The 23710-nt window shown below is 47.0% G+C and overlaps 1 protein-coding gene across 1 annotated transcript in view; it reads right to left on the bottom strand.

Moving 5' to 3' along the window:
* AKAP1 (A-kinase anchoring protein 1) overlaps window positions 1-23710 on the bottom strand; it is a 42189-nt gene that overhangs the window by 5695 nt on the left and 12784 nt on the right. Inside the window, exons 2-6 of the mRNA XM_039508056.1 lie at window positions 13324-15052; window positions 8457-8590; window positions 6877-7003; window positions 4033-4160; window positions 2228-2405 (exon numbers count right to left, since the gene is read on the bottom strand). Coding sequence (XP_039363990.1) covers window positions 2228-2405; window positions 4033-4160; window positions 6877-7003; window positions 8457-8590; window positions 13324-15028 — 2272 coding nt within the window. The 5' untranslated portion in view covers window positions 15029-15052. The remainder of the gene's footprint in view (window positions 1-2227; window positions 2406-4032; window positions 4161-6876; window positions 7004-8456; window positions 8591-13323; window positions 15053-23710) is intronic.

The raw sequence follows: 23710 nt of genomic DNA, 5'->3' as shown, positions 1-23710 counted from the left end.
CCTGTGTCTGCTGAGGAAGAAGCGCAGCATCGGGGAGGACACGCTGTTACCTGCCCACGCTGCTTTCAGACGAGACACCTGGCGCCCTGCAGCAGGGAGGCAGCATGATCCAGCAGACAGAGCACTGGACCAGGATTTAGGAGTCCCGGGTTCTATTGCTGGCTCTGCCAACGACCTGCTGGATGACAAGTCAAGGCGCCACTTTGTGCCTCGGTTTCCCCTCCCACTTTCTGTCTTGTTTATTCTGATCAAGGAAGGGCTGTTTCTCACCGTATGAGCATACGGTGCCTAACACAAGCACGGCTGGCACCACTAGCAGCTGCAGTAACAATCCACTTCTCTCTCCGCCTTGCCCGGTACAGTGATATTAAGTAGACGTGTGACTAACCCTGCCTGAAGTAATAAGAAGCTTTTAAACTCTCTCTAAACGTACTCAGCGTGTTCAATTTTGCACTTTTGTTTGTTTTAAAGTAGCTGTTCAAAACGAGTAACTTGAGCAAGAGAAGTATTCAGAGTGTTTGTGAACCACTGAATAGTCCTCTCCAGGAGCATGGCGCGTCTGAGTGATGCTGTATAAAGTGGACAAACAAACAAACATCTGTTCTCCGGAAGGTGCCTTGAAAAGAAAAGATTCTGTTGAGCTGCCACCTTTCTGAACCACCAAGAAACAGCCACACACAGACCCACCCCCTGCTCAATTAAACACCCCCTTGTTTAAAGATGGGTACATCATGCTGGACCCATACACCATGCTGAACTGCTTCAGTGAGAGAGACACACATACAACAGAAACAGCCATGTCGGGAATGCTTCTCCCCCCGGCTCACAGCGCACGCCAGCAATCTGGAGGCATTGCCAGAAATTATACCTCTATAAAGGAGAAAATGACAGTGTTTGATAGCAAAGAAAATAATCCTGATGTTATAATTAGGGTGCCGGCAGCAAACATCTTCAGGAACACGCAGCAATATTGCTCCCAGACTGACAAGGCTAGAGAGAGGAAATGAAAACACTGGCTATGGGAAAGGTAAATAAAAAACGCCCCTCCGCCCCCACCGAGAAACTGGTAACACGTGCTTCTTGTAGCAATGCTGCTCATGAGAGCATAAGAGCGGCCATACTAGGTCAGACCAAAGGTCCATCTAGCCTATATCCTGTCTTCCGACAGTGGCCAACGCCAGGTGCCTCAGAGGGAATGAACCGAACAGGGAATCATCAAATGATCCATCCTGTTGCCCATTCCCAGCTTTTGGCAAACAGAGGCTAAGGACACCATCCCTGTCCATCCTGGCTAATAGCCATTGATGGACCTGTCCTCCATGAACTTATCTAGTTCTTTTTTGACCCTGTTAGTCTTGGCCTTCACAACATCCTCTGGCAAGGAGTTCCACAGGTTGACTGTGCGCTGTGTGAAAAAATACTCAAGTTCATGCTGATATTCATGCTAGCTCAGACTGTGGCAAGGTTTACATTCAAAGCTTTTAGAGTAGTTTATAATTGGCCAGAGTAGTTCTGGTTTGAATTTACCTTGGTAGGGAGATAGGAATTGCCAGACTGGATCAGAACCAAGCCCCGTCTAGTTCAATATCCCATCTCTGACACTGGCCTGCGGAAGAGGCTTCAAAGGAAAATGGAAGAACTCTGCAATAGCCAGATGTGGAGTAGTCTGTGGCCCACATTAGGGCTCACCCTGACCTCTAATGCTTTGACCTTTGCTGAAGATCTGAAGCATGAGATTTAACACCCCTTCCACAAAGTCTATTATAAGGGGCTTGCTAATAGTTTTAAACACAGCTTTTACACTCATCTTCCACTGCACCCTGCCCAATGTTTAGGAGCTGAAACACCCACTTATTTTGCATGTTGTTTTCCCAAGTCTCCTTAGAGGAAACGCACATAGCTTAATTAATTTGTAAACAACATTATGTGAAGAATGATTGTGTCCCATTTTTATACAGGTTCTCTATTGTCTGACCCATGGCAAATTCTGTCATAGACCCTCATCTCTGGAGGGCAGAGCAAACTTGAGAACATGGAAAGCTTGTAGTTTCATATTTTAGAGAGTGCAGGGGAGAGGCACTGAAAAAATACCTTTCAGTGAACTCTAGACTCAAGTTACTCTGAAGCGCAGAGGAGAAAGTCTGCTAGATGCTACTAGGAAAGACCAGGGATAGATCCCAGGAGGAAACTTTCTGCTTGACAATTCAAAAGGAACAAAATGACTTGCCTTCTACTGGAGTTGGCAGAGTTGGAATTCCAGGCTGAGAATAGCAGACATACATCTGCTGGTCCAGACTGCGCAGCACATGGAACGTGGGGTGAGTGTGCTGCTGCACAAACATGTGTCCTGCGTCAATTTGGTTAACGACAATTACTTCTACGGTGACTCCATCCGGTAGCATGAGCTGCCACAAAGAGAGTGTTATATTTCCATTAACGTATTGTTGCAACGTGAGCTTCGCTCATTCCAAAGGTTAGTAATAAACGCAGTTTCACTGATACCTTATCTACTCTACTACACACACAAAAATGAGGGGGCATTAGTGGTTCAGGAGTTCCGAAGTGGGCTCTTTAGATCTTCACCTCTAGGAGAAGAGTTTGAACCTAGGACCAGCTGACGGAGAGTCATTGTTGACATATGTTCTCATGAAGGGGAGTCAGATTAGCGTAAATTCTTTGGGGCAGCAATTGTGTATGCTGTGCAGCAGCAAGCATAATGACAACTCTAAAGGATGCTATTTATCAATAGGGCAGGGAGACTACAATGCAACAACAATGCAAGCTCATTTTGTGCCATCCTGACAAAATACCCCAACGCTGATCTGGTAGAATCACTTGTTGGAGAAAGTTTAATTCCACGCTCATCTGAGCTCCTGGCCTCTCTACTGAGGCTGCCAAATAAGTAGCAGTTGGGATGGCGGTTTCTGAGATGAAAACATTTTCACGGATTTCCCTGCCAAATCATTTCACATAGGCCATTGCGCAGCCATCAGGCTTTTGATGGTATGCTGTAACTTAGCAGAACCTAAAGGCACCTACCACAACCTGAGCTGTACTGGAGTTACCCTTTGAGGTTATAAACAGAAATCTAAAGGGAGAAGGCTCAAAGAACTAGAAACATGCAGCCCCCTTGCCACCCATGGAGGCAGATAGAAGTATATATTCCCAAGCTATATTTAGCTATTTAACAGATGTTGGAGTCCATGGTGTACCCAGTAGGATCTATTACCAAATGGACTGTCATTTACAGACATCTGGAAAGGGAAACAGATGTGAAATATTGTGTGGAAAGCATGGAGGCTGATTATGATGCCAGATCTGAATAACTGCAATAGAGGCTTAAAGGGAATGTGATGCTACTGGAAAGTAACAATTCAGCATGATTCTACCAGTCACATGACAACCAATGTATACAGAAACTGACTGACCGTCTTTGACCATGTGGCAAATGGATTGTAAGAACAGAACCAGAATATCTCCTCATGCACAAACCAAAAACACTAAGAGTTATTTCTTTGAGCAAACGTCTCGTCTGTAGGCAAAAGCCCATTATGTCAGACGTGCAACTGCCAGAGATTAAGCAAGTTTGGGTTGAAGGTTTGGGTACATTTTCTGCAGCGTATTCCAGGAAATTAAACACAGGGCGGCATGACGACAGATGGAAACAGTCTGACATGCATCAACTGCATCTGTGCTGATCAAGAAAAGCAAAGGACATTCTCGAAGGAATCTTTGTGGGGCTGCTTCCTTGTACGGTGGCTGCTATGGATCAAAGAAGCGTTCTTTGTTCTGAGGCAAGGAGCACGATTACTCAGTACACGCCTGGTGTTTCCAGCACACCCATCTATGGAACGGATTATGGTGCATCGTCATTGTAGGACAGGCCATCCTTGATATTTGCTTAATGGAAAAACTGAAATCGGATACTCAAAATGAAGGGGGAATGCAATGTGGCTCTATGGATACATCTCCTAGGCATGTCCATACAGTCTAACCACATAAACACGGCTGGCATGCTACCTTGGGGCTTACCCAGGAAGTCATAGGTAGGGAATGCAGCATCAGTGATGGGGCTGGAGGAGCATAAATGTTGGTGAGGCTCAGTTCCTTGAACTTCTTACCAATCAGACTCAGCGCTTTGTCTACATGATGTTGAGAGCCTGGAAGACAAAAAGACTGAGTTAAATCACGTGGTTGTGTTGGGCACACGCCTGCAGCACAAGTGCTGGAACGAGGGGTGCTGCCGCTGTACCCCCGGCTTGAAGTGGTTTCCATCATAGACATGGTTTACAGTTTAATTCAATGCCTCTCGGCATCCCCACTATACAAATTGTCCCAGCACTCCTGACCGGCAGTACCTTGCAACTCCTCCTGAATGATACGATTACATACAGACCTTTCCTGTCTATACCAGACAATATCTTTTTTGATGTGGGTAAAAGTCTGGATACACAGCTGAAAATAAAACCGGGCCAAGATGTCTCCTACCATGGGATCACTGTGCGCTGGTTTCTGCTTCACCGAAGAGGGCTGTTCAATGAGTGCTAAGCCCCACATTAGAAAGCTAAAACAAAATCTCCAGCGTGGCATGGTTCTTTCGTGTGTTTAAGTTTCAGTGAGAGTGTCTTGACAGCTGGTATTTTCAAAGCCATGCAGGAGATCCAGCTATGTCCCTGCTATTAACTTTAGTGAAAGATGCATGGTTATATCCTTCTTTGAAAGTTTCAACCACACTCCGTGACCCAAAACGGTGTTGTACTAGTGCAAGGAATATCCCTTAAACTGAGGAAACTTAACCCACCATCGCAGCATCTGTCCATGATGAGCCAAGCACAGAGATTAACATAAGAACGGCCATACTGGGTCAGACCAAAGGTCCATCTAGCCCAGTCTCCTGTCTTCCAACAGCGGCCAATGCCAAGTGCCCCAGAGGGAATGAACAGAACAGGGAATCATCCAGTGATCCATCCTGTTGCCCATTCCCAGTTCTAGCAAACAGAAGCTAGGGACACCATCCCTGCCCACCCTGGCTAATAGCCATTGATGGACCTATCCTCCATGAATTTATCTAGTTCTTTTTTGAACCCTGTTATGGTCTTGGCCTTCACAACATCCTCTGGCAAGGAGTTCCACAGGTTGGCTGTGCATTATGTGAAGCATAAAGGGCAACAAATACCTTTAAAACAATTCAGTTTTAATACAGCACCTCTAATATCTGAGTAACCAAGATAAATAGTTTAAGTGATATTTCTCTGTACAGTGGCCCTTTAAAGATTCTGGCAAATGGAATATTTTCCCAGCTCCCCTAATCATTTACAAAAATATTTTAGTACAAATTTATTTTCAGTGACTTCTCTTGTCAAAAATCTACAACAGCTGATTTATGTTTATTACTGTGGTGACGAGGTTACAACCAAGAAGGGGTCCCATTGTGCCGGTCACTGTTCAGGCACAGCATACGGGTATGCCTCCACTACGGAGACTATTCCGGCACAGCCGGGCCCTGGAGAGTAGACACGGGAACACCACATCCCGGAACGAAGTTAACGACGTTAGCAGAAGCCCTCTTCCACCAACACCTACACTGGGGGTTTTGTCAGCATGGATGCGCCCGTCAGGGTCGTGGTTTTTGGTTTTAAATCATGCCTGACTGACACAGCTATGCCCGTATAAGCTTCCAGTGTAGGGCAGGCCTCAGAGAGTCCCTGCCCTACAGAGCTTACAGTCTACACCTACAAGGCAAAAAGGGATCTAAAATACAGGTGACGTGAACAATCCAATGACTGCAAACACGTTAGTTCCGCTTTTTTTGTTTTTACCTAAATCCTGTTAGCAGGGTTGTTAGCAGGGGATTAGCTAGATGCTAAGACATTATAAGCTACATACCTGCGCTAGTCATGCTCTAGCTAGCTTGCTGAAAACAGCAGTGAGGCCGTGGGCAGCACAAGACGGTATGTATCCAGTGGGGGAATGGGGGGGTGTCAGGCAGACTCATGCAGCCAGCGCCGAAGCCCATACCTCGGTGTCCTCACTGTTATTTCTTAGGCCTGGTCTACACTAAGAAGGGGAGTCGAACTAGGGTACGCAAATTCAGCTACGTGAATAGCGTAGCTGAATTCAAAGTACCCTAGTTCGACCTACTTACCTGTCCAGACGCGGCGGGGTCGAACTCCGCGGCTCCCCCGTCGACTCCGCCACCGCCATTTGCAGTGGTGGAGTACCGGAGTCGACCGCAGTACTTCCGGAGTTCGAACTATTGCGTCTAGATCAGACGCGATAGTTTGAACTCCGAGAAGTCGAACTCACCGCGTCGACCGGGAAGGTAAGTGTAAACGTACCCTTAGAGAACTAGCTAGCTTACAGCTGGCGTGGGCATGCCTACATGCGCCGCAAATCACCCCAGCTGCAGTGTAGACGTAGCCTCAGAGGAACTCTTGGGGTCTCCATGTCACTATGTGCAGACATATGGTTAGGGAAACAGATCTAGAACAACCTCTCACACACACATCTCTGGAAGAAGGGTTTGGGAAAATGGTACCCCATAAACCTTGTCCGCACTAGGGAAAGATGGACATTTTAAAATCCTAATGTAGACAAGGTGGTTGTGTTAACACCCATCAGCTGGTTGAGGTAAAGCCATACGCTCTCCCCCACGATTTTAATGTGTTAAAAATTCATCTTCCTTCCTAGCATAGACAGGGCCTAGCATTGATGCTATTTGAAGCACAGGTGGTAGCACTTCAAGCACAGGACTCAAAGTTAAGTATCCAAACTGCAGTCAGTTCTTCACCCCTTTATCTAAGAGCCCAGAGGTTAGATTTTAGACAACACAGACTTAAAAAAAAAACCACCACAACTGGGAATCATCTCACTCACCTTCTATGTGACAAATCTGGACATCTTGGGTGTAAGGTAGTGTTGAAATATAAATTTTGGCACCAGAAGTTTGCTTCAGAAAACTCACATACCTCCCCTGCTTGCCAATCAGCCGGCCAACCAAGTGCTTGATGGAGAGATGGAGAATTCAGTTAGGAGTGAGAACAGCACTTTGGATCTTTAATTTTTAAATGCTTAATTTCACCTGCAAGAAATGCCACAGGCTGTGGGGATCAATCGGACCTCAGCGCAGATTGGGCTTCTACCGAACGTAAACTGACATTGGCCCAGCAGAGTTTAGGGAGATTTTGTTTAGTAGCCCAAGGCAGTTTCTGATTTACCTACATTTTTTTTTTTTTTTTACATTTTGTTAAGTCCATCTTTCTAGTCAGCAGAAACAGCAAGTGCAGCGAAGACGCAAAGGCCTGGTGCCTAGGTTATGCTATCCCATAAAAAGAAACTTCTCACGTGGTTTCACTGGGCCCACTGCATCGCTATAGGAGGCACCATGCTCAACCCATTTGGGAAAGTGATGCCTTCTATTGCTGAACTGTGAACCTTCTGGGTGACTCAGGAGCAACAAGGACCAGTTCTAGACAGGATCTTGTGAAGTCATCCAGGGCTTCAAGGCACAAGTATGAATGTTATGAAGCAAAGCCTGGGCAATGGGGCAAGTGTAGAATGGGGATGGGGTGGGGGGAGGCTCTGGAGGGAACATGGAGCATCCTTCCCAGACCCAGAGACAGTTGCTCTTTCTGGAAAGGAGTTCTCAGCACATTAATGGGCATTAGCCCCTTAGAGACATTCAGAATTTCAGCAGAGAATATAGAAAGCCACTTGAACATCCTCTGTCCCCCATATGCAAGAAAAGACAAAGCACCCCCTCTACCAAGCTTCATGGTATCTGGTTTTTGGGGTTTACTAATTTCATTGGGGGTGTGTGTGTATTTTTAGCAATTTTTAGTTTTATGTACATCAGGCTACAGGGGGTTGAATATCAGGGGTTTGGGAGGCTCTATACATACACTGTAATAACTCATCTTTATAATGCTCCCTAGTGTGCTGGAATGTGGTACTGTTTGAAACAGCACTACATTCAATTGCACTAGGGAACGTTTAACATGCACCAGCATGGTCCACACAGACCAACGGATGTGCAACACGTTAGTGCGCTTTAGAAATCACCCCCGTGTAGTCTGCATTTCTGCGCTCAGATGTAAATCACCATTTCTGGGGTTTACTGGATAAACACCAACTTCAGGGTTTTTTTGTGCCATGGATGCTTATCGCTTAAAACTGAAAATCAGCAGCCCTGCAAGGATTCTCTGCATTTGGAGTCCTTCAGCAGATATTTCAAGGAGTGTTAAGCCCCAACACCCTGAAGGGAAAGCAAGCACCGCACCCGTTTTATAGGCAGAGAGAGAGAGATACAGAAGGGCCATGTGCTTTGCTCAAGATCACATTCTGGCAGAGCCAGGACTAGAACCCAGAAGTTGATTCCCGGTCCCGCGCTAACCGCTGGCCAACATTCCCCAAGGTCAGTGCAGGGAGTTACGGATGCCGAGTATTTGGCTCGTTACCTTTGGCACCTCTATCTCCCAGATAGTGAGCTCAGACTTATTGGATTCTACTCCTGGCTTGGAGTTCTGGCAACTCTCCGTCTTCCCAAGGGCACAGCCACTGTCCACAGAATCCATGCTATTTACATCTGAACCTACAAAAAAAAAAAACCAAAAACCACACCACGGCATTCAGACAGTCCGGATAATCCAAGCTCTTCGACTCTGCATGAAGTCTGACCAAACTCCCATTTCACATACATCCCTGATTGCGGGCCCTCCTGTACATACACACTTTACGCTCTAGATTGTGAGTCTGCTATTCAATTCTCAGCTCCTCTAAGAAACACATGTGTCAGGGGCTGCTCTGTGCTACTTATGGGAACAGGCCACTAGAAACCGACTTTTGTCCCCTAAAACCTCCTGAAGAATTCCACATGTCTGATGATAAAAAAATCGGACTCCAATTAGGAACCGCCATGTTCACAAGCATACCCTGTAATGCAAGGGGCAGAGTGGAAAACATCAAGAGTTTGTGCAGGGTCAAATACAGAAGCCAGGTGCTATTGCCAGTGGAATGCAGACTCCGTACAGTCGCAGTATCAGAATTGTGTCCCCTTGGATTAAATAGGGCTGGCAGTGGAATAGTAGCCGTGAGAAGGCTTCTTCATCTTTGAGACTCCAAATCTAGCTATGGGTTATTGGGGAAAAGGGAGATGGAGTCTTTTCCATTGGAAGCCTCCTGTCGTTACATTACTGCTGCCCTGGACCAAGGTAAAAGCAGTGGGAGGGATAAGCCACCACCGAAGATCTATGGCTTTGCAGAAGGCCACATGTGCCGTACTGAGAAGCACCGGCACATCACTGACCCTTCCGTTCAGCAGGAGGGACCCTGCTACTTCAATGAGAGAGGCCCTGCAAACATCAATAGAAGATAGATCGAAAACTCTTTATGGAAGGTCGCGGCCGCTTCAGTGCAAAGCATAGACCCTCCCCACAATTTGAATGGGAAGTGCTCCTGAGTCCTCCCACCCGTAGCTGGAAGGGGAAGGAAATCTTTGGAGCAATCGAAGGGACCTCCTTCAAAGACTCATGGAACAGTCCAACTGTTAAAAAACAAAACAAAACAAAACAACCCACCTTAAAGGACTTCAGGATACCATGAACCAGACATCTCCCAAGCAACTCGATGAAGCCGAGTCCTGCTGAAACTAATGTACGCTGCTCCCCATTCCAGCTATTAGGCTTGAAGAAGCCTCTGAGGGCCAAGGTGATATTAAAGATCTTAGTCATTTTGGGATGGGGTGTGGGAAAGCCCAAGGAACTTAGGGACACGTGGCAAGCCAAAGATCACACGCACAGGCTCTTGGCAAGAGATGCATCTTGACACATGTGATTTGATAAAAGCGAGTTTCCAAGAGTGAGAAACAGAGGCCCTTTGTTCAGGAATTCCGTTTAGTTTCACTGAAAACCGGAAGGGGACCACTTCAAGTGTGCTGAAGTTCAGCGGCGCCATTCCTTGAACGGGAATCAGATTCATGCCACTGGAGTGTGAGCAAGCAGAGCTTTCCCTGCTACTCCTCAGTTGAGCACACAACACAGCAGCTGGCACAGTAAGTTACTTAGCTCTGGTCTACACTGGGCGGGGGGGGGGGGGGGAAATCGATCTAAGCTGCACAACTTTAGCTACGTGAATAACGTAGCTGAAGTCGACGTACTTAGATGGACATAGCGTGGTGTCTTCACCACGGTGAATTGACTGCTGCCGCTCCCCCGTCGACTCTGCCTGCGCCTCTCGCGGCCTTGGAGTACGGGAGAGCGCTCGGGGGTGTGTGTGTGTGTCAATTTATCGCGTCTAGACTAGACACGATAAATCGATTCCCCACTGGATTGATCGCTGCCTGCCGATCCGGAGGGTAGTGTAGACGTACCCTTAGAAAGCAAGCTCTCTGGGTCAGGGACTGAGTCTCTAGCACAAGAGGGCCCTGACCTCTGAACGGGGAATCCAGATGTACCTGATGCTTCACACCCAATAATTAAGCCCCAATACTTCTCAAAAGCTGCTTGTGGTAGGGAGTTGAGATTGGGGGTTATGCTTCCCCCAGGTCAGGCAGCCTTGCTTCCCAGAGGCCCAAAGCTAACACAGCATCTTCTGTTTGGGAAGGGAATGAGAGATACAAGGTATATCAAGCAGTAATGTAGGAGACCTACAGGCCCAAGCCTGTAAGATATTAGCTTAAGCACTTTGCATGAGCTATGCGGCCTACAAGCTCTGGCGTAAGTGAGGTCGCTGCTGTCTAACTTAAGTCACAAGATACCATAAGACTTGGTTCTGGTGAACAAATACGCCGACACGTGGAACCACAAGAACGCAGTTGATGCCAGTTGGGATATTTTAGGATAGGAACATCAGCAGATGTTCAACCGCACGATTGTTACTGCAACCAACTGATGTATGTGTTTGCAAGACTAAGATAATTAATATACTAACCTATAGCATAAGGACACCCCAATGTTATTAGGGTGAGGAATTTAGTTATGGACAAAGGAGGCCGAACATTCTTATGAATATTCACAGCAGCCACCAGACTCTATAGCAGGGCTAACCACAGCCTAAACTGTTGAGACCTTGACCACTGGATCGTTTTGGCACGCCAGAGAGAGGATAAAACCCTCGTGGATCACTTCCTGTCTCATCGGTCCTAGGTCTCCACAAGGATGGTTTGACTATAGGTATGACACGACACCAGACAGGAAGTTAATACTGTATTACTGCTACCTCCTTGGTTGGGTTGGATTGTTTGTGTGTTTACTAATTGTGTTAGCAAAACCATTCCAAATTCAGAAGCTTCTTCCCCAAGTCTGAGTGTTGCAACTCTGCACATGAGAGTTCCCAAATTAACAGTACTTCTAACATCTCTGGGCCTGATCTGACGACTAGAATTTACCAAACCTCATAGGGTTAACAAGGAATTCTCAAGTAATCAGTATAATATATATCAGTAGATCAAGCAATGGAAAGGTGAGAATCTGTTAGCCCCCGTTATGGGATGCCACCGATTTCTTAAACAGCATCTGAACATTTCAAATATGGTTGGGGGATAGTGTGAGGGGGAGGCCCAGGAGATCATTAAAAGGATGATAAAAGTGATGAGCTTCCAGCAATCTGCCTGTTAGTACATTACTGGGATGAGGATCCAACAGTCCTCACTTGCTCTTCTGAATTCTGGCCACCTGGCTCCAATACACCAAAAACTCAAGGGAGCATAGGAGCTACTCTGTTTTTGCTACTTCCCAAGTCAGGCCATAGCTCTGATACAACCGGGTCCGCTATCTGCCTGGCAGGTCCCGATTCAGACTTGCTGATCAAGATGCAGCTGTGACAAGTGGGGATTTCAGGGAAGTGACGAGTGAGCAGGAGGCAGTCCAAGGCCCCCTTGGGGCCACGAGTAGGTTTCAGGGGGGACCAGGGCAGAAAGCTGAAGCCCCACCACATGGGGTTGAAGCCCGGGGCCCCGAGCGCTGCCACCTGGGACTGAAGCCGAACCCTGAGCAATGTCATCAGGCCCCAGGCAATTGCCCTGCTTGCTACCCCCTGATGCTGGCCCTGGCTTTTATATGCAGAAAACCAGTTGTGGTGGCACAGGCAGACCGTGGAGTTTTTAAATAGCACGTCAGGGAGGTCCTCTGAAAGAAAAAGGTTCAGAATCCCTGCCCTACATCACCTCAGAGTTTGTCCTGGCACGAGAGCTTTGTCGCTTCACTATGTGGTCTCAGTTCACCCCTGTATTAGAGTGTTTGTTCTCGTCGCTACTCATTCCGAGAAGCGTATGCGGCAGGGTAAGAGTAATTTCTTCCTTTAGTAAGAAGTGTTTCTTACAGAGAGGACATCTAGAAAATAGTTAATCCCAGTCCCCTATTAAAAGCTGCAGAGCCTGCTATCTAGCAGGAGGCAGCACTCCTGTTACTCTGTAGTGACTATAGAATGCAGCCTGTCTTTAGGAGCTGTTTGCGCTGGAGGGTTGTATGAAGAATGTTTACATACAGCTTTTAAGGCTGAAGTTTGTGTTTGTCCACACACGGTTAGCCTAATATAAAGCAGCTAGGAAAACCACCCCCGGCTTTAACACTACCCACCCACTTGCTAGAGAGAGAGAGATGCTACAGCAAAGAGATGGAGGAACCCCGACAAGTCAAACACATTACACGTGGGCACGGGCTGCTGAGATTTCTCATCATGCACCCACTTTCCAAGCAAACAGGCCATGTTAGTGCGGACACAGATGACGCTGTCTTGGAGCAGGGCAATTGCTTGACGTCCTATCTGTTCACATGTACGTGCTTCTCAGAAACGGGCACTAACGCAGCCCTTCAGTGAACGGTGCACACCAAAGGCAAGAGCCTCATGCTTACAGCTGAGTGGATGCTGCCTGAGCTCAAACGGTGACAAGCTTGCGCTTTTGGGGCTCATGCTTGCAAGGTGCTGAGCTCCCTGGCCCTGATCCAACACACACTGATTTCAATGGGATGGCTCATGTGCTTTAAGTTAATCATGTGCTTAAATGCTTTGCTGGATGGGGGCCAGTTTGGATATTTTGGATATTATGCTCAGTGTCTTGCTGAGTTTCCTGGACACCACGTAGCTAGCTACGTTTTTTCCCCATCACTGTGGGATGCAGGAGCTGGCAGCCTAGGTGGGTTCATTCTGAACATCTGAGCATAAGACACATCTATCTATAACCTGGTAGGATTTTTACCAACAAGCAGGCCCTCTGAATTGTGATGAGGGTTGGGGTTGTGTCTGCTGAGCAGGACTTTTCAGTGCTGTACTAACGCACCTTCCCGCATGTGTCCTGTGTGAGGCTCTCAAAGAGATGTGAACCCTTACCTCCTGAGTGATCTGCATCTGTCTCCGCTGTCCAGTGCTTCTCATGTCTCAGATCTGCACTGTCCCCTTTCAGCACTCCATTGCTGTATGGCACTTTGTCGTCCCCTAATATAGGGGTCTGAGGTTTCGCACTCTGTGCCACGTTTTGCTCTGTAGAAGCGTTCTGGATTACAGACATGCTCAGCAAGTCCGAATGCTGGCCTGATAGGAGAGACAGTGATGTGCTTTGCAAGGGATCCTCGACGTTCGTCCCATCTTCAGACGTACATGCGCTGCATCCAGAATCCTCCGTTACTGCATGCGACTCTTCGAATGACTCTCCATTGTTTGTAACCAAAGTCCGGTTATCTCCTTGTGTTTTACTGTGCACAGATTTCTTTGGCCGATGGTCTTTTGGGTCTCCCTGCACTGGGTTAGATAAGCGCCCGTATTTCAAACAGCTGGAATACGACACGTAACGATGGAGTTTCTCTTCCAATAGGGGAACAGGTATCGTTGCAACATTCTCTGTGGAAATGGCTTCCTTCCCTCTGCTAGATTCCACTGCAAGCATCTCATCAGATGAAACGCTCACTCTCTCCAGCGGTCTATCAACCCGGCTGACTGCGACTTCACAGATCCTACTGGACACATCACTTACTGAACTAGACAGCACTTCCTCGGTAGCTGCTAAGATGACTTTGGAAATAATCTGTATGGCTGCTTGCTCAATTTTCTCAACTTCATCTTTGTCCAAACTCACTCCTCCAATTCTCTCTCTTTCCAAACCATCTCCTTTCGACTGCATATCCCTGTAGCACTTCTCTTCCCTTCCATGACATTTAAGCACAGTACTGACGGTCATCTCAGACATCTCCTCTTCCCTGGACAGGTCCAAGCCAGCAGACGCTACACAATTATTCAGTAACTTCCCAACTACAGACTCTCTCTGCCCGGGGACAATGCCCTCGACTTCCTTACTATCATTGTCATCTAAAATGGCAGGTAGGGCGGTGGCTGAATCCTCTGGTTCAGAGCCCAGGTCTGGCAGGCAGCCAGTGTCTGAGGACGTAGCCGCTGGGCACTGGATTTCCTTTGATGGATTTTCCAGAGAACCGTGTGTCATTTCTGCTTCACCACTTTCCCCAGTCTTTCCCAAAGACTCTTGTACTGACTCTACCACGGAACACACCAATGGCTGCTGCTCTGGGATTCCACTGAAGGCTGACTCCTGCTTGGTAACAAGCACACCATTGTCACAGCACTCTACACTCCTCGGGGCTGAAGGGGGAGACACTTGTGCAAGGGACCCGGTTTCATCCCGAGACGCTGCTCTTTCCAGTTTTTCACTGTCGTCCTCAAATGTGCCCAATTCGACGGTCGTTACTGCGGCGGCAGGATGGTCCCTGGAGGAATCTAATCTCTGTTGAGCGTCACATGCCAGAGAGGGTGTCATTAACCCTACCGACAGCTGGGAAGTTAAGGTTTCATTCTCTGGGCAGTCCTCTTCCGAGGGCACAGGCAGTTCTTGAGTAGCATTTACTTCTGCTCTGGACAGAGGTTCCTTTATGGGAGGTTCAATCCTCTGATCTTCCACGCCAGCTAATGCTTGCCTGTCGTGATTGCTTGTACGCTCCTTTTTACGAGAAAAAAACCACCACCAACCAATAAGTGCCAGCACTCCAGGTAAGGCGTACGGGAAGAAAGTGCGGAAGCGTAAAGCCATTTTAAGGAGCCTCAGCAATTATACCTAGAGAGGGGAGAGAGAGAGAGATGTAACTAGCATTAAAAAAATAGGATTCCTAAGAAAGAGAGAAAAGTTATATTGGGGACTTGCATGGGGCTCGGAAAGGATGAGGGAGGGGTCACGGTTTCACAGATTCCTCAAATAAATTTTTTTTTTTTTTTTGGCCAAATCTAGCTAGTTGAACTGACTGCTTTCAGTGTAGCTTAAACCTCTCTCTCTTCCCAAATCACTGGCTACTTTGATTAAAAGCTAAGCACTTCTGTCTAGCTAAAGGAACACCTCTGCTATGTCAGCACGGTCCAGCGCAGAGAACCCTGGACCTGCCGTCAGGAGATCCAGGCTCTATTTCAGCTTCTGCCACTGGCTGGCTTCATTACATTGAACAAATAACTTCACCCCTTTGTGCCTCTGCCTCCTCTCCCCTCCTTCGCCTGGTTTGTCTATTTAAACCACAAGCCCGTCAGGGCAGGGACTGTCTTGCTAGGAGCATCCACTGCTCTTAGCACAATGGGGTCCGTAATCTCAGACTGGGCCTCCAGGAACAGCTGTAATGCAAATAAAAATGAGACGGTGGAACAGCTCACGTGGGTGCCAGCTATTTAATACTAAAAGCCAGTAGGTACTAGACTCTGCCCTGCCTCGTCTAGTACGTTTTCCCCCTCTGCCTTCTCTTGGATCCATTTCCCGCTCCCCCACAGGCACATCTGGGGTTTGCCATCTGCTTAGGAGCTGCTGTCAAAAAGGAGCAGAGGGCTGAAATTTTGAAGCCACAATGTCCGAGTAGGGTCACAATGAAGATGCCCATCCATAAATATACCACTGCAATATTAATTCCAGGGAACACGGGTATACAAGTGAGCACTCTCATCCGTACCATCAAAACACCCAGCTGCTTTGATGCACAAGATTTAGTTCTGCAGTTCAGCAAGAAGAAAACGGGACATTTAAGAAAACTGTTTCTCTCTAAATTAAAAATGGCAGAAAGAGTGTCTGTGCTAAACGGATCTCAAGTGTGCGGCCCAACCAGAAGTCACATCTAAATATTCCTCTGAAAAGCGTAGCTCTCTGAAGTGAAAGCCAGGTGGTCTAACTCTAAAAAACACAACACAGCCATTGAGAGCAGGCACCCCAGCCCCTCACCTAGGACCTTACTGCCATTACTTATGACAGAGTTAGATTCATTGGAGGTGGAAGTACCACACTTGCTCACGTACCCAAACCTACAAATGCTTTAAGACACCCAACTCGCCACCGTACGTGGGATACCACAACACGTGGGATACAGACACCTGGCATTCCGCACACTGCCAGAAACCTACGAGTCCTTCTACCCCTTGTGCTAATCAACTGATTTGCAAGATAAACAAGACACATGTTGACACCCCTCCTTCCCTACTCTTCTCTGTCTACAGCTGAGTCTTTGCCTGAAGGATGCAGCTACATAATGCAAGTACTGAAACAAGTCAATCAGCACACGGTTTTAATTACGGCAAATTAGAGAAACTCACCCACAAGAGAATGAGTAGGACCTACAATATTAGATGAACATGACCATGGGAGGATAGCAGAGTGGTCTAAATGGACCAGGGCACGTTACACTGCCTTGTAGCTGAAGTTTCCAGAGTGCCATCCAATTATAGCAATTGGTATTCAGGCAGCCGCCTGGAAGCAAACAGTTTCAGGAATATTGGGCTTCTTGAAGGAGGTGGAGTCATACAGATTCCCCGGCTGGTTAATTTAACACTGCCATATTGTAGATACTCAGTCAACAAGCCTTTCTAACCACTGGATTTCAAAATGTGGAAGCAAAGGCAGCGAACAAAGTCCATGCTATCACTGAGAACCAGAGCTCGGTCCTACCAGAAGATCAGCATGGCTAACAGGAACCTCCAGAGATATGGTAGCAAGGATTAAAGCCACAGTTTAAAAACAAGAGTTTCACAACAGATGTAAACTCTCATGCTTTAGGATTCAACCCAATCTCTAATGGAGTTCAGGGCAGGTTGTTTCCTAACCTGGGTTTCATGCACCTTTGTCTGGAGCATTGGGTACCGGGCGCTATCAGAGACAGGATAGCTAACTGGAGCGTTGGTCTGATCCAGCATGGAAATCCCTATGTATTTTCCCCCGGAAGTAAACATCTACTTAACATTTTCAAACTGGTAGTGCATTGACATTCAAACACAAAGCAGGTTATTTAACTAGAGAAGGGAAAAAAACCCTTACATCCTAGAATAGCTTTATTCTAGCTATATGTATCCCCCTCGCCTCCCATCAGCTGTAGGGATAGATCACTTTAGGAATAAATGTACAGCAGGAATCCGAATCTCTCCCCGACTGGGTTCTCCTTGGTGACATCTTTTAAAAAAAAAAAAAAAACCCGTCCCGTGAGGCTGGCCTGCTTGGTGATGAGTCAGTGCTCCGATACTACAGCGAAAGGGCCTACTGAAAAAGACAAAGGAGATTTCCTTTGCATCACTAGGAAACGCTCCTCTAAGTGTGGTTACAGTATGAATAAATTAGCAGGAAATACAGTATCACTCCATGCCCCTGAAGGAGAATCGATGCTTTGGAGGTTAACATTTGAAGACACTGAACTGGGGGGATGGGGGAGCGTATCCTGACTCAACAGGGACTGAGATGAGGCTGGGGACAGTACTGTGAGCTTTTTCTTTTTTTAAATTACCGGCTCTATTTACATTAGTGTCATGAGTCTGATTTAAAGGGACAAAAAACATCAAGGCAAACTCCAAGTGCCCCTAATTCAGCCCGAGCCTCAGAGCAGGCAGAAGTCACCTACACCTCCCGGGAGCACGGATTTCTTGCCCCGGCGAAGTGTGCTGAGACCGAAGCCGTCGTACGATCTCCGCACTTCCTGGCTTTTGGCTAAGTTACAGCTTTTCTATCCTTAACAAGGGGACCGAGAGCTCCACTCTGCAAAGCGGCTGGCTCTGACGGGATACAGAGTCTCTTGCCTCTGGGTCACTGGTTTAAGCCAGTAGCTGCCAAGACCCATTGCTAGCTGGTAGCTGTTTGGTGTCATGAATTGGTGGCCTCAGCCTGCTTCCAGAACAAGTGTCCAGTCCACCAGCAAAGAGACACCCCGGTTACTGGCTGAGGCAGCATCCACATTGGAAGCGTCAGCGACAAGGCCAGGACCTGGGAAAGCAGCTCCCCTCTACCCCTAGAGGTATAGTGGCTCCAGGTCAAGTTTAACGCACAATGTCGGCAGGAGTGAAAGTCCCTTCTGAGGAGGGACCCAGGGCATCAGCCTCCCAGCACTGCATTCAGCTATTTCCAGAGCGCATTGTTTGGATGTTGTACACACACACACCCCCCAGGGCTGGAATCCAGGACATGGAAACATATTCTGCTGAGCTAGATACAGCATCAGTTAATTGCAGGGTTTTTTTGAATTATCAAAGAGTTACTTTTGAGAGTAGGAGCAGCTTAGGCGTGTGCTTTCATGTCTATAAAGAGAAACCAGTAAGCAAGAAATCACGTGGAGGGTTGCCTCCTATTCCCTGCATCAGAATGCTACTTGGAGAAAGGCAGGCTCCGCTCTGGATTCATTTCAGCACATTAACAAATTTCAAGGTCATGTGAGCTGCTAATCCGCTCTGCTGCATTCACAGCATGGCGTCCCCCCACCCCCCCACACACACACTCCGCCTGCTGCTAAGGCAGAGAGGCTGCTGAGCTGGATCACAACATGGGTATCTAGGGAGACACTCAACAGCTCTTTCAGCTAGTCAGTCCCTCAGCTGCGGCGCTGCACAGCCCCGGATATTCTCGCTAAAGGAGTTCCCTTCCTTGCAAGTTCTAGACTGAACCACTCCCTCCAGCGCCATTATTTACCTTAATCAGTGCAGCAAATTTAAGTTGACACAAGCAGCTTTGACATTCCAAGTGACTCACTGCATTAGGCCTGCAAAAAAAACAACCCCCAAACCCCCACAAGCAACATATATGCCCAGTTGTTCAGTTATAAAAGACTGCACAGAACAGGGCAATTCTTCCTGGCCCGAGCAGGGTGCAGTTTGTTTGGTTGGTTTTTTTTTACCATCCCTTCTCTTCAATTCCTGCAGCAGCTTGGACAGGGAGACAGCTTCCTCCCACTGTAATACTGCTGGGTAGCCTGCCACCCGGGGACACTGGACAACGGCTCAGACAATCTGCTCCCTTTCTAGCTACTTTACCCTGCCAGGGTCTGGCAAGCCAGACCTGGACTTGAACGTAAGTCCCCAGGGGGAAGCCCATGATGCTTCCTAACCCTTCCTTCCAAACACCCCTCTGTAATGCAGCAATATTACTGGAGGTGTGTGCTTAACTCAGGTAAAAGACAACAACGCAGCTTGTAGTTTTCACACAAGTTAGCAAGTCAAGTTAAAGACCACAGGGGAGCCAAGTGTTTGCTATCAAGTGAAAGTTACCAACTGCCTTTACTTAGCTAATAGGATAAAACCCTAGCGAACACCTTTCCCCCATCCCCGGTGAAGACAAGGCTTTAGTGTTTCAAACTTAGACTATGTGATAACAGCAGTCTTGCACTGTCCCTATAAAACCTTAGGGAATATTAAGACCGTTTTACCCTAAGAAGATCTCTTTAAAAAGCTTTCAGCTTTGCTGCTTCGGGCGCAGCTTTGCTGGAAGTGCTGCCTCTTATTCCTCTGACTTTTTGGAAATCTGAGCCTCCACTTTCTGATTCGAGGCCTCGTGACTTCATGCCAGACACTTACAATCCAAAGAGAGACTCATGCCACATGCTTCGACTGTCACGCTGTTCCTTTGCCAATGTTGTTTGAGTTATAAAAAGGCAGGGCGGACATGCCTTTCCTTAAGGGACAAAAATCTACACAGCTGGAAGGTGGGGCTGGCGAACCATTGTCCATGACAACAATACTGCCTAGCTGCAGCGCATTCTCACCCTTTACCTTTGCACGGAGCAGGATTTAAAGCACGACAGGGTGTCTTTGGCTATATCTAGACAAGACCCCAGAAGTCCCTGCCAACGAGTGACAGAAGTAAACACTGTTTTCACAGGGACTGTAAACTTCCCTAGAGTGGGAATGGCTCACTGGAGAAGAGTTTGGTGTTGGCTGGCATTATACCTCCTTTTTAGAGGCACATATTTTCTTGAACTAGAGAAGAAGAAGACACCATGGCAGTCTCTACTGGCCATGTTCATTCTCACTCTGAGCTGGAGAAGAGTTGGGTGTTAATGTAAGCACAAGGAATAGATTTGTCAAAAGCGACTAGTGATTTAAAGGGCCCCGATTTTTAAAAAACACAGAGCGCCTCACAGGGGGGCTAAGAACGTAAAAACATTAAAGTTGTGGGGTCCTCAGATACTCTGACCATCAGGCCCTTTTGAAGCGGCAAGTCAGGCAAAAATCACCAGTCATGTAAAAAAAATCCGATCCAGGATTTCCAACACACTTTCCATCCCCTGTACTTATACTGAGAACTTCTTTATCCAGACTCACAACTGGAGACTGGTTAGGATTTCAGTTGGATTTTCCTACCGTACAATCCCTGCCTTTGCCTCCACAGTTCGGACACTATAATCAGCACTAAGTGACACTCAGGACACAGGGACAATGAAGTCTACAATGCCTTTTTTTTTATTCCAAACCACTGAAGCACAAGTGACCATAGCCATCAATTAAGCAGCACAGTAACATCTCCACTCTATCAAGCTGCTGTGGTAGGTGCTTCCTTCAATTACAGAAGGGATTCTTTTGTAGAACTAGCTGCACGCACTGTACCTGCCTGATTTAAGCTACAAACCTCACGGGGGATCGAGGGGGAGAAACCACAGTGGCTTCCCGGTAGCCCAGCACAGCTTGATTAGCAGAACTTACTCTGCTGAAGATAAGATGTTCCAACTAACCAACATTACATCTTTTCAAGCTGTAGATTCACGTTCTGCAGGCTCAAATAACCTCAACTCACTAAAAAAATAAGTTTAAGGCTTTTTGTTTTTCCATGCACTTTTTAAGTGGAAAGGATAAAGCCTCCATACTCTTAAGAAGAAAAGTTCAAGCCTCCACTGTACAGCACAATAGTGCAGTGTAATCAGACCCTGAAGTTCATTCGCTGTATGCTTAAGTTATGCATTATAATGAATGCAGAACCACCACACAAGCTGCCTCCTGGGTGTACCACAGGCCTAAATTAAAGCGCTGTTACATATGCTTGCATAAGTACATCCCCAGTGAGCCTTCCTGATTAAACAGACTGCCCCATTAGCCCAGTCCCTATGAAGTGGCACCAACTGCACAAGCACAAACCAGTGCCCTGCAATTCTGCACTGCTTTGTGACAGCAGCAACAGCTGCAGGGAAAGCATCCTGAGCCCACGGCTTGGTAAATAAGACCCCTACAAATGTAAGTGTTGTGGTATAGACCATTGATACTTTCATCATTTCAGTGACTTGGGAACTTAACTCGTCATCAGTGATTTTTCATTCGCAGTGGGACTACTGCTTCAGCAAACGTGAAGCTGTGCGGTTTCATTGTTCTGCCTTTAGTTTCAGTGAGGGCCGTCGGCTGGCACTAGGGTTAAACCAGAGTAACGAGGGACCCAAGTTTTCCTAGTCTAGAGAATTTTATAAAAGCCACTGGCTCGATACAAAATAGAAACAGGCATTTAAACACCGAGTTGGGCAGGTGACAGTGTAACACCAACGGATGTCACCTTAAATAGACAGTGAAGGAAGAAATTGGCGCCCTGAGTTTTGTATGCCAGCTGTGATGCACAAGCAAGCCACCTTTTAACCGCTCAGCAGAAGAGTGGGTTTGCTGGACCATGGGGGCTGGGCATAGCATTTGTAAACAAACATTGTCCTATCTTAAAGAAGAAGCAGAGGACCACAAACTCATTCCACTTGCTTATGTCAGGGTCTCAGACATGATTAGTGGTTTAAGTTGCGCTGCTCCCTAGCCAGAACAAACAATCCTTTATATACAAATCCTTATATGGCTTGAAATGTTAACAGTACGAGGTTTACAGGCAGGCCAGAGAATTTAGTCTTAAGGTTTGAGAAGGAGAAACCCAGCAAAAAGTTTACTCCAGCTAATTTTCAAAGCTTCCCTTAACCAGCCTCCTTCAACTTTACAAATCGCGGTTTGTTTTTAAACGTGCCACTCAAGAGACTCAATAGCTGCAGAAAGTTTCTGGAGATCGGCTACTGTGTTCATTCTCTGCCTCGCAATACTTTGTACTCAGAGCTCTTTCCACCACAGCATTTTATGGACATTAATGTTCCATAATGCGGGGGGGCAAGGAAACTGAGGCACAGACCAATTACGTGACTGGCCTAGGTCACAAAGCAAGCCAGCCACAGGGCTGGAAACAGAACCCAGATCTCCCGACTGAGTCCCATGCTTCATCGGCAAGGTGACACTCCTCCCTATAAAATGCACAATTGTATTATGGCCTAGTACAGCAGCATTGGGGATGTGGAATACAGCACTGAAGAAACAGTACTGCCCGGGTGAAGGAGTGCTGGACAGGACTGGCACAGTTACACTAAACTGGCTCACATGGGCTCTTGAAATTTTCCACACTAAAAATAGCCAACAGCACATGCTCTGCCTTATAAGCCACACAGGAACAGCAGATGACAAAATCTGATGGAGGGGCCTTCAGTCCTCACAGTTGCTAAGAGTAAATTAAGACAACAAGATTGACTAGGACAAAGAAGGAGCCATCAGAAAAACTTCTGCCCTGCCTCACTTCAGTGTCAGCCAGTCACAGTTCCCCTGGCAGATCAAAGCATGAGATGGAGCTAGGCATTTGTACCAACCCTTTCGCTGGGTACCAAGGACAGACGTATGACTTACAGCAGGGGTAATCAATAGGCGGATCACAGGCCAAATCTGGTCCTCCAGATGCTTTTGAATGGACCATGAAGTCTTTTTATTTAATTACCATTATTGTTATCTTTGTATTATTTTTTCTGGAGTCTGGACCTTGACTATACCTTGACCAAGAAATTTGGACCTTGACCAAAAATAATTGATTACCCCTGGCTTACAGGGACCATCTGTATATTCAAATTCTCACCGGAAGTACTGCCTAACTTCTGCTTTCAGAGGCACATAACCACAGCATTGCTAAGGCAGGCTAAACGCTGAGGGGCAAGCAGTCCCACAAAGGCAGGCAGCACAAGAAACTGGCCAGAAGACAACCAAGGGAAGGATGAGGTGCTAACACAGGGATCTGTAGCATCCTTGGATTCAGATTGCAACAGCACCTTGAATTAAGTCTTCCCTTTGAACCCAAACTACAGAATCAGTTGCGGAACGCCCACCCCCGTCAGGACTCCTCTCCCCATCCTGCCTGCCCCCGTTGTTCTAGTACATCCTCCTGTGTGCACTTAAAGTGAAAAGACACCCACAGTTGTGAGCTTATAAAACACGAGTTGACTATCAAGCTATCAAAATTCAGGGGGAGGAAAGGTCTGGTCAAACAAGACCTCAGACTGGGGGATCTAAAAAAGAAATGAAATTGCAATCAGATAAACCTCTCAATTACCTGAATATAAAAGACTTAGAGTCAGAATTCAAATCTCTATAAAGCACCAAAGATTCCTGCTTCATAGACACTTTAAGCCCCAAATCTAAGTACCAGCAGAAGAGGGCTGCAAGAGACATT

The sequence above is a fragment of the Mauremys reevesii genome, linkage group 20, assembly GCF_016161935.1.
Source record: "Mauremys reevesii isolate NIE-2019 linkage group 20, ASM1616193v1, whole genome shotgun sequence".
Lineage (NCBI taxonomy): Eukaryota > Metazoa > Chordata > Testudines > Geoemydidae > Mauremys > Mauremys reevesii.
This window is presented reverse-complemented; position numbering and strand designations above follow the sequence as displayed.